At 42.3% G+C, this 11,346-nt stretch overlaps 1 protein-coding gene and 1 pseudogene across 1 annotated transcript in view; both read left to right on the forward strand.

Moving 5' to 3' along the window:
- The window catches only part of BAAT (bile acid-CoA:amino acid N-acyltransferase), a 67,334-nt gene extending 56,444 nt beyond the window's left edge, over positions 1-10,890 (forward strand). Inside the window, 2 exon segments of the mRNA XM_069540803.1 lie at positions 9,496-9,562; positions 9,565-10,890. Coding sequence (XP_069396904.1) covers positions 9,496-9,562; positions 9,565-10,091 — 594 coding nt within the window. The 3' untranslated portion in view covers positions 10,092-10,890.
- Positions 1,783-7,087, forward strand: LOC132427202 (HUWE1-associated protein modifying stress responses pseudogene; annotated as a pseudogene).
- Positions 10,891-11,346: the final 456 nt, after the last annotated feature.

Below are 11,346 nucleotides of genomic sequence, written 5' to 3' on the forward strand. Positions count from 1 at the left end.
GCATGCTGTAAATTTTGCCAATATCAGGTGGAGATTTGGTCCGTAGGAGGGTGGTAGCTGATTCAATAGGGACAAATAATCAGAGTTTTCAGAATCAGCTCTAGGACTGTCAGAGCTGAAGCAATTAAAGATGTCAAAGGGTGATTTAATTTACATGATTGGTTACTTTGATGACTATTGTCAAATCTAGAATTATTTCCCCCTTTGGGATAAAGAAACTCTGCCATGCATACTTCTTTAAGAAGTCTTGATCTAATAAATGGATAAGGGCAGAGGAACTAAGGAGAAAAGGGTGTGTATCTCTCAAAGGGCCTAAACAAAAGGGAATAGGTTCAGAGATAGGAAGCTCTTGGGGTTCATTAGAGATCCCACTGTTTGAACTGTTTTAGTACTCCAAGGCAGGGACTGCTTTGTAGTAGTGGCACTGAGTACCAAGATTGTGGTTCCATTGTCAGTTAGGACTGGAAGAGATTCATCCCCAATCTGGAGAAATGTTTCTCCAATTCTATTAAGTGGGAAGATTAGGAAGAGCCCCTGTAGTCCACCCGAACCCCATTGTTGAGAATTCAGAGGACATTGGAAAGACTGCTTAGAGGGCAGAAGGTGCCTAAAATGCTTAAATTTGTAACAATCTTTTTTCTGACATCCTAGCTCTTTGTGACAATAGCTCTTTGTGGCAAACTGGGGGGGGGTTTGGTTTCATTTAGGGACCTTCATTTGCTGGAGTTGAAGATTAAGAATTTCAGTGGTTTTTCATTGAGGTGACTCATTTAGAGTGAGAGACAGCCGGTTTGCCAGATTCACTAGACTCTGGAGTGGAAAACTCTAGTTTCCCATCCCATCCTGGTTCTTTTTACTAGAAGGGAATGGTCCTGGTTCAGCCCATTAATAAATATAAAGTTTAAAGCTATCTGAGTGGAATCAACCTCTAAAAGAAGATCAGAATTTTCTTTAAAAATAATCTGAAGTCGATTGTAATAGTCATGAGCAGATTCATCAGGTTTTCATGTAAAAGCCTGAATTTTGTGCCAATCAACAGGTTTTGAAAAAGTCACCTAGCAATTGCCCAAGCTTGATCATATGTAAGTTAGCAGGTTGGTCTCCGTGTTTTACTCTTAGGTGTTGATGGAAATAATCAATAACAACCTGTAATAGGAATAGAAAAGAATTTTATTTGCCAAACTGAGGACTGTAGCCCAGGAGACAGCCTCTCAGATAACTCTAAGAAACTGCTCAGTTGAAGCACGGTTTTTAGCATAGTCATATACCTTATCAGAGCAAAGAACATACATCAAACACGACGGGGGTATATTCTTCAAGTGTCCAAAAGAGACAGATTTAGTATATAGAGAGTGAGACAACAGGACCCTGGTGTCTGGGAAGTGAACCTTTTCTTTCAGGGAGTGTTAATATGGATGTGGTAAGAAGGGAGTTTTTTTATCCTTATCTTCAAAACAGACATTCTTTACTTTAATGGTTGAAGCAGATGTGTTGTGCTCCCCCCCCCCCCTTAGGTTGGCTCGGATGCAACCACTGTCAGCTCCTCCCCCTCTTTCCCCGTCTTCACCCTTCCTTTCACTCCCTTCCCCTCGCTCTTTGGTTACGTCAGACGGATACGCCGATGAGCCAATCACGGTGCTGCGTTTAGAGGCCGGCAAGCGGAACTGGTCGGATTGGACCAATAGAAGCCCTCGGATCCGGCGCACCCCAACCGGGCAGGGGAGCCGGGTGGGCGGTGCTTTCTCGTCAGCATGTGGGCGGGGACCAGCAACCACAGAGGCGTCGACGACGACGGCGTCAGCGACGTCTACTTTCCTCAGTCTTCGGGGTAGGCTCGGTGGCGCCGGCAGGGCTACGCGGAGCTGTAGGCGGTGGCCCTAGGGAGGCCGCGGCGCCATGGTGGGGCGGTAGACGTGCTCGGGCCAGCGAGGCGAGAGGCGGCGGTGTTCGTCCGGTCCGCAGCGCACTTCGGCAGGGGCCGGGGGTGGGGAGGACCGGGTCGGGGGTCGTCCTGGGCAGCGCGGGGCCGCGGGGCGGGGCTCGCAGGCCGTCGGGGTGCAGGAGGCCTGGGCCGACGCGAGGAGCCCCCGCAGGCCGCTGGGCCCCGCCGCCGGGCCGCTCGACGACGACGCTCTCGCGGGGGCCCCGCCTGAGCAGGACGCGGCTGCGGTGGCTGCGAGGCCGCGGGAGGCCGCGGAGGATGGAGGAGCGGAAGGAGGAGGGCGAGGCCGAGATCCAGGAGCACGGGCCCGAGCACTGGTTCTCCAAGTGGGAGCGGCAGTGCCTGGCTGAGGTCGAGCAGGACGAGCAGTTGACCCCTGAGCTGCAGGAGGAGGCGGCGGCGGCCGCACAGCCCGAGCAGAAGCAACAGAAGCTGTGGCACCTCTTCCAGAACTCGGCCACCGCCGTGGCCCAGCTCTACAAAGACCGAGTGTGTCAGCAGCCAGGACTTTCTCTTTGGGTTCCCTTCCAAAATGCAGCCACTGCCGTCACCAACCTTTACAAAGAAAGCGTGGATACCCATCAGCGAAGTTTTGATATTGGAATTCAGGTTGGCTATCAGCGACGCAATAAAGATGTGTTGGCTTGGGTTAAAAAGCGCAGAAGAACTATTCGTAGAGAAGATTTGATCAGCTTCCTGTGTGGAAAAGTTCCTCCACCGCGAAACTCTAGAGCTCCCCCAAGACTGACTGTAGTGTCCCCTAACCGAGCTACTTCAACGGAAACTAGATCATCTGTAGAGACTGATTTGCAACCCTTCCGGGAAGCCATAGCTCTGCATGGTAAAGCCGTTTAAACATACTTCTTTGGAAAAATGGTTAAGAGTGTGCCTGTGGACCCAATTTCACATTTAGGTTTAGGTCCAGATATATTGTCTGTTTTTTTGTCTATTCTAGTTACTACTTGCTCTAGAAATGTTTAAATAGAATGTAAGCTAAGAACTTATATGGGCAATTTTTGAATGTTAGCCAGCCTATCCTAAAAAAAAATGTTTTTAGAAAGTTGGTTTGAGCTGATTGGTGTTACAATAACAGCATTTTTTGCAACATTTATTAGAATTTATTGCTTTACACACTTACATTGTACATGTTTCCTTACTCTTCTGAGTCAAAGAGGAAGTTCTTGTGTCTTAAGAATACTATTGCATTTATAATTACCTGGAGAGCCTAGTCAGTTACGGGCAAGTAAGGCAGATAACTGTTGGGCTAGTTCTCATGGGAACTTCCTTTGACACCTTAGGTTATTGAGTGTGCCTGTAGAACCTGAGCGTCGATGACCCAAGAGGGAGTGGACAGATGTAAGAATAATTAACTTGACTTTCCTTATGTCTGTTGTCCCTTAGGGCCTTGCTTTGATAGGACTGTTAGAGAACAGGTCCATCACCATCTCCCCAGGCCAGACCTGCCATAAAAAGACACTCTTGGCTGAGGGGTTTAAGTATTATTGGAGAAGCCTGGGGTATGTAGTCAGTAAGTTTGTTGTTGCTTGTTCTCTAATACTGGCTTCCAGATAGAACTGGGAGAGGTACTTATAGGACATTCAATACTGCTGTAAAAATAAAACGACAAAATTATAAGACTTGGTTGAAGCCAAGATGAAAACATGGATTGTTCAAGTGACTAAACAGATAGAAGTAATTAGTGAGTTAGGTCATGAGTCCTGTTAAAAGTTAACATATTTCTGAGCCATAGTGTAGGTCATCTAAAATAAAATAACCTGGTGATAAAAACTGGGATGTATACAAAGGGCTTCTATATCATCGAAGCTTTAATGCTTACAGAGATTCTTGTTCTCTTTGGCAAACATTGATTCTTTATCTAAAACCCCATTCAGAACATGGGAGTTGGAAAAAGTGTTGTTTTTTTTCCCCTCCTGATTGTGAGTTTGTTTACGATAAGTTAAAAACACAAAAACATTTTATTGCAAGAAAGTCCATGATGTATGGATGCAGTACGTAAGACTGCTTGCTGTTTCTAATATAGTGGAATAGTTGATGCTGTCAGAAAGTTTGAAACTCAGGCAAAATAGAGATTGATCTGTTCCTACTGAATTAGAGTTTCACATCTTTTACCATTGTTTGAAAAAAATTACTAGAAGTGTACATAGTTTGTCAGATTAATTTTAGTGCATGGTAGTATTTGATGTAGTTGTGTTTTCCTTAAGCATTTTGATTTCCTTTGTCATCAAGTGGATTTATGATTTATTCCATATTTCTCTTGTTGAAGTGTCTTTTTTCTGTATTATACTCCACTATAGAAGGTAGTTTTAAGAAGGATAAATGCCACTCTTGTTATAAAATCTTAATGCAGTTGTACACATTGTAAAAAGGGCAAGCTAGTAGCCCTCCCCCCTCCAACTACTACTATATTCTCCACATCCCATTACATTTTCTTAAATTGAAAAAAAAAAAAAGCAGATGTGTTGTGTGTGTTTGACAGGCTGTTTTAGTTCACACAAAGTTCAAGCTGAACAATGTATAAGCCGAGATGACTTCTCCATACCTCAATGTGTGAAAATTTTTTCCATCAGGGGGAACTTTCAGGATTTTCCCAATTAGGAGTTTTCATCTAATGCTGGGCTTGGCGTTCACCGACAAGCATATGAACTAGTAGATACACGTTAGAAAAACCAGGTTTATAAGTTTGAATGACTATATTAAATTACTTACCAAACCTGTGAGGATCTTCGGTTACTTTGGGAAAATCTTTGACTATGGCTCACAGTTCAGCTTTAGTTCAGGAAATATAAAAAATAAAGGCTTTGCATCCTCAGAAGGCTTAGTTTTAAAGGGACTGGCTCTGATAAGTTCAAAGAAAAAGGGTATGTGGAGAGTTTCAGAGAAAAAGGGTATTTGGTAAGAGAATTCATATGAATAAATTGAGGGTGTAGAAGAGGTGTAGGTGGCTTTGAAGGGAAGGAGGAAAATGGTGCCCGGGGCAGAGTCTGGGCATGAGTGAGGGAGGGAGACAAGACGGCATCAGAGGCAAAGGCTGAGATGAAGAAGCCAAAGAAGAGTTTGAGGCTTCAGGAGCCATTTTATCTTTTTAAATCATTCATTTGCCTCAGTTAATCTTAAAACCTTATTTTGCAGAGAGGCAATTGTAGACTCCTGATAATGTTAGGAAGTCACTATGGATGAAAAATTAATCAACAGTTGATCTTAAGGAGAAATAGAGAATTTTATTCAAGCCAACCTGGGGATTTTAACCCAGGGGACAGTCTTTCAGAAAGGAAAAGGACTGTTCCTTTTGAGGACTGTTCCACTTGTTTAGAAGTCAAAGGCACAGTTATATACATTCTCAAGACAAAGGATCATACATCAAAATGGCACACTCATGTTTTATGTAAAGTTCGTCAAAGATACATAGTCCAAAAACTGACACCATTTCCACTAAGATCAGAAACAAGACAAGGTTACCCACTCTCACCACTATTATTCAACATAGTTTTGGAAGTTTTAGCCACAGCAATCAGAGAAGAAAAAGAAATAAGGGAATCCAAATCGGAAAAAAAGAAGTAAAGCTGTCACTGTTTGCAGATGACGTGACACTATTCATAGAGAATCCTAAAGATGCTACCAGAAAACTACTAGAGCTAATCAATGAATTTGGTAAAGTTGCAGGATACAAAATTAATGCACAGAAATCTCTTGCATTCTTATACACTAATGATGAAAAATCTGAAAGAGAAATTAAGGAAACACTCCCATTTACCACTGCAACAAAAACAATAAAATACCTAGGAATAAACCTGCCCAAGGAGACAAAAGACCTGTATGCAGAAAACTATAAGACACTGATGAAAGAAATTGAAGATGATACCAACAGATGGAGAGATATACCATGTTCTTGAATTGGAAGAATCAACATTGTGAAAATGACTGTACTACCCAAAGCAATCTACAGATTCAATGCAATCGCTATCAAACTACCAATGGCATTTTCCACAGAACTACAACAAAAAATTTCACAATTTGTATGGAAACACAAAAGACCCCGAATAGCCAAAGCAATCTTGAGAAAGAAAAGTGGAGCTGGAGGAATCAGACTCCCTGACTTCAGACTATACTACAAAGCTACAGTAATCAAGACAGTATGGTACTGGCACAAAAGCAGAAATATAGATCAATGGAACAGGATAGAAAGCCCAGAGATAAACCCACACACATATGGTCACCTTATCTTTGATAAAGGAGGCAAGAATATGTAGTGGAGAAAAGACAGCCTCTTCAATAAGTGGTGCTGGGAAAACTGTACAGGTACATGTAAAAGTATGAAATTAGAACACTCCCTAACACCATACACAAAAATAAACTCAAAATGGATTAAAGACCTAAATGTAAGGCCATACACTATAAAACTCTTAGAGGAAAACATAGGTAGAACACTCTATGACATAAATCACAGCAAGATCCTTTTTGACCCACGTCTTAGAGAAATGGAAATAGAAACAAAAATAAATGGGACCTAATGAATCTTAAAAGCTTTTGCACAGCAAAGGAAACCATAAAGAAGATGAAAAGGACCCTCAGAATGGGAGGAAATATTTGCAAATGAAGCAACTGACAAAGGATTAATCTCCAAAATTTACAAACAGCTCATGAAACTCAATATCAAGAAACCAAACAACCCAATCCAAAAATGGGTAGAAGACCTAAATAGACATTTCTCCAGAGAAGATATACTGATTGCCAACAAACACATGAAAGGATGCTCAACATCACTAATCATTAGAGAAATGCAAATCAAAACTACAATAGGGTATCACCTCACACCAGTAGAATGTCCATCATCAAAAAATCTAGAAACAATAAATGCTGGAGAGGGTGTGGAGAAAAGGGAACCCTTGCACTGTTGGTGGGAATGTAAATTGATACAGCCACTATGGAGAACAGTATGGAGGTTCCTTAAAAAACTAAAAATAGAGCTACCATATGACACAGCAATCCCACTATGGGCATATACCCTGAGAAAACTGTAATTCAAAGAGTTATGTACCACAGTGTTCATTGCAGTGCTATTTACAATAGCCAGGACATGGAAGCAACCTAAGTGTCCATCAAGAGATGAATGGATAAAGAAGATGTGTCACATATATACAATGGAATATTACTCAGCCATAAAAAGAAACAAAATTCAGCTATATGTAATGAGGTGGATGGACCTAGGGTCTGTCATGCAGAGTGAAGCAAGCCATAAAGAGAAAAACAAATACTGTATGCTAACACATATATATGGAATCTAAAAAAAAAAAAAAAAAAAGTGGTTTTGAAGAACCTAGGGGTAGACAGAAATAAAGACTCAGACATAGAGAATGGACTTGAGGATATGGGGAGGGGGAAGATAAGCTGGGACGAAGTGAGAGAGTGGCATGGACTTATATATACTACCAAATGTAAAATAGGTAGCTAGTGGGAAGCAGCTGCATCACATGGGAAGACCAGCTCTGTGCTTTGTGACCACCTAGAGGGGTGGGATAGGGAGTGTGGGAGGGAGACGCAAGAGGGAGGAGATATGGGGACATATGTATATGTATAGCTGATTCACTTTGTTATAAAGCAGAAACTAACCATTGTAAAGCAACTATACTCCAATAAAGATGTTTAAAAAATTAAAAAAAAAAAAAAGAATGTTGTCTTTCAAGGAGTTATATTGCTGGTGTATGAAGAAGGGAAAATGTTGATCTTTATGGTCAAGCAGGCATTCCTGCTTTGAGGCAATTTGGTTAATGTATAATCAGGTGTACATTGCACATAGGGAGGGCCCAATACAGACAGGGACTATGTTATGCTTAAATTTTCTTGTCTGGACTCAAAACGTAAATTTTATTCCATCACCTCAAAATACCAGTCAGAAAAGATATCCCATTCAGTTCTGAAGATTTTTGAGCTCTTGTAATCCAATTTGGTTTTAAGAAAATTAAGTTCAGGGATTTCAAAATTACCCATAATGGCCATTGATATTATAAATTGCCTGTGGTCAGGTCAGTCCATTTAATTAGAAATGTGCATGAGGAAGAACCAAGGTTTTTAAATATAAAATTGGCTAGAGTCTCAGGGAGGGGGAGGGGGTGTGCTCTCAAAATATTTATATAACTGGGATCCCTTTTCTCAGAGATTTTTCTCTAGAGTAAAAGAATAATTTTCCAACAGCTTAAACAATTTACAGCTCAATTCAAACAGCTTGCATTCACAGTGTCTGCAGGCCTAATACCAGCCAGTTCTAAGGGAACAGCTTGGTCCTGGAGGAGCCAGGCCAAAGGCTTCTCAGCTAGTTCCCATGGAACAGCTCCTATTCCAAAGGAAGGGCTGATGGCTGAACTGACTGCATTTCAGTGAAACAGCCCCTGTACCTGAAGGAACTCAGCTGACAGCTTCTCAGCCAGTTTCAGTTGAAACTCTCTGATCTCAGAGTCAGATTGAAGTGTCAAAAGAGTACTTACATACAGAGCAAGGCTTTAACCAGAAACAATGAAACTTTAAAATAGATCCCACACACAGCCTGAAGAGCTTCAAATGCAAAGAGGTGTCAACTGAAAAAAAAAAAAATGAAAATAAGAAAAAAGCACAACCTCAAATTTGAGAATTATGTTTTTGTGACAGACAAACTGAGGGCTTAAGCCCAGGAGCAGTCTCTCAGATAGCTCTGAGGGACTGCTCTGAAGAGGTAAGGGAGAAGCCAGGATATGTAGTAGTTTTGCAACAAAAACCTGGTACATCAAAAGATTACTATTAATTAAATAAAACCAGACATCTCAAGTTAATGAATTTAGTGCTTTTCTATGTACAGGAAGATGCAAGAGTCTGGGCTCACTGAAATCATTCCTTTGATATGCACCTCAGCTATCTAAAGCGAGCATCCTCTTTGTTTCCATCCCAAGTTTCCTCAGGGCTCTCCATGGGTGGTTGGGGGTGGGCAGGTGCGGCTGTAACTGACTGGTGGCTTGATGGCCACAACATCTTTTGTTTACTGATATGGCAGACCGCATTCTTATTCTACAGACCACAAGGACTCGAATCCAGGAGGAAGATGTACCCTCAAACTCCAGAGTCAGCAAGAGAAGCAGTGAGCAATAAAGGGCTCAACCATGGATACTGCAACTCTTTGCTCGCCAGCCCTAGAACCTTTGGGGGTCTCCTCTGGTCCTTGTATGAGCCACCAAATGTTGCCCTAAAACAAATAGAATGCCAGATATTTCTCCAGCAAAGATGGAGTTATTCAGGATCAGCTGAGATTGCAATTTGGGGTCTGAAACCATGGTGAAGCATGTGCAAGTCCCTGCACAGCAAGGGAAGGAGAAGGATTTTCTGGAGGGGAAAAGGAAGATGGGAGGGCTTACGGTAAACAAAGAGCCCAAGGCTTTTCACTGGCTGAGTTCTTGCCTGGAAAGAAGAGCAGTCTTTCTACCTTTTGGGCTCTGCTGTTGTTTCAGGGTGTGAGAGCTCCCCCTTCTGGTCTCCGGATTGTAGTTAATTGGGGTTTTTGTTTTTTACAGGTCCTTAGCCTGGGTATTGGGGTAGTCTCCATGTCCAAAACAGCAGAGACTGGACTCTCCATGGCTATTCACTAAAGCAAGTCACAGCTGCCGCGCTTATTAACGGGCCCAACTTTATTCTTGACATTCCACAGGTATATCATGGTCACATAAATCAGCTCTGGCCATTCTCTCCTCATTCACTATCCATCAGTACCTTAGGATTAGTAGAGTTACAGCACATTTTTGAGGATACTAGAGCTGAAGCCAGTGAGACATTTTTTCTCCCCATTGAAAAGGCCCAGGGACATTTCCTCTTCATTGTGGGAGAAGAAGATATGAATGTCAACAGCAAAGTATATGCAGAGCAAGCCATAGAACAGCTGAGGAGACATGGGAAGAACGACTGGACCCTGCTGTCTTACCCAGGGATAGGCCACCTGATAGAGCCCCCCTACTCCCCACTGTGCTGTGCCTGGAGGATCTCCAATCTCCACCTCTTCATGCACTGGGGAGGAGAGGTGATCCCACATGTAGCTGCACAAGAACGTTCTTGGAAGGAGATCCAGAAGTTTCTCGGGAAACACCTTATTCCAGTTGTGACCAGTTGTCTCTGAGAAGAGCAAATATTTCTGGAAATACAGAAGCAATAGGATGCTTTACCAGCCTCCACTTGATTTTCATGGAACAATGCTTTTGACCTCTTCTTGTAAGAGGGAAGTTATGGCAAGAGAAGGCAGGAGGACTGCGAATGGTATGCTTTGACTTTGGAAAGGGAAAAATGGCTTCCTCTTAATCTAATATCATAAACTGAGGCGTTTATGTTTTCAGAAATATAAACTTAGAGCTCTGCCTGTTCTAAAATATTTCAGTTTACATTTACAGCAATTCTTAGGGAAAAAAATTACCAAAATTGAACCATAGAATCCCCGGGCTTGTAAAACAATCATGAATAGAATCAGGTGCTGATGAGTGATTTCTTCTTTATTTTTAAATTTATTTATTTTATTTTATTTATTTTTGGCTGCATTGGGTCTTCGTTGCTGTGCGCGGGTTTTCTGTAGTTGTGGCGAGCAGAGGCTACTCTTTTTGGTGGTGCGCTGGCCTCTCATTGTGGTGGCTTCTGTCACTGCCAGGCACAGACTCTAAGCACGTGGGCTTCAGTAGTTGTGGCTCGCGACCTCTATAGCACAGGCTCAGTAGTCTGGCACACAGGCTTGGTTGCTCTGCGGCATGTGGGATCTTCCAGGATTAGTGCTTGAACATGTGTCCCCTGCGTTGGCAGGTGGATTCTTTTTTATTTTTTTTTATGGTTTTCTACTCTTTTTGTGTGTGTGTGTATATTCACTTTTTTTTTTATCATCTTTATTGGAGTATAATTGCTTTACAATGGTGAGTTTCTGCTGTATAACAGTGAATCAGCTATACATATACATATACATATATCTCCTCCCTCTTGCGTCTCCCTCCCACCCTCCCTATCCCACCCCTCTAGGTGGTCACAAAGCATGGAGCTGGTCTCCCCATGTGAAGCAGCTGCTTCCCACTAGCTATCTATTTTACATTTGGTAGTGTATGTATGTCCATGCCACTCTCTCACTTCGTCCCAGCTTACCCTTCCCCCTCCCCATATCCTCAAGTCCATTCTCTATGTCTGCGTTTTTATTTCTGTCCACCCCAGATTCCATATATATGTGTTAGCATACAGTATTTGTTTTTCTCTTTCTGACTTATTGCACTCTATATGACAGACTCTAGGTCCATCTACCTCACTACAAATAGCTGAATTCCTTAGATAGGATGTAATGAGTGACGGTGTCTGTGTTCCAGTTAAATTTTATTTATGAACACCAATGTTCATAAATAATTTTC

The sequence above is a fragment of the Delphinus delphis genome, chromosome 6 (assembly GCF_949987515.2).
Source record: "Delphinus delphis chromosome 6, mDelDel1.2, whole genome shotgun sequence".
Taxonomy (NCBI): Eukaryota; Metazoa; Chordata; class Mammalia; order Artiodactyla; family Delphinidae; genus Delphinus; species Delphinus delphis.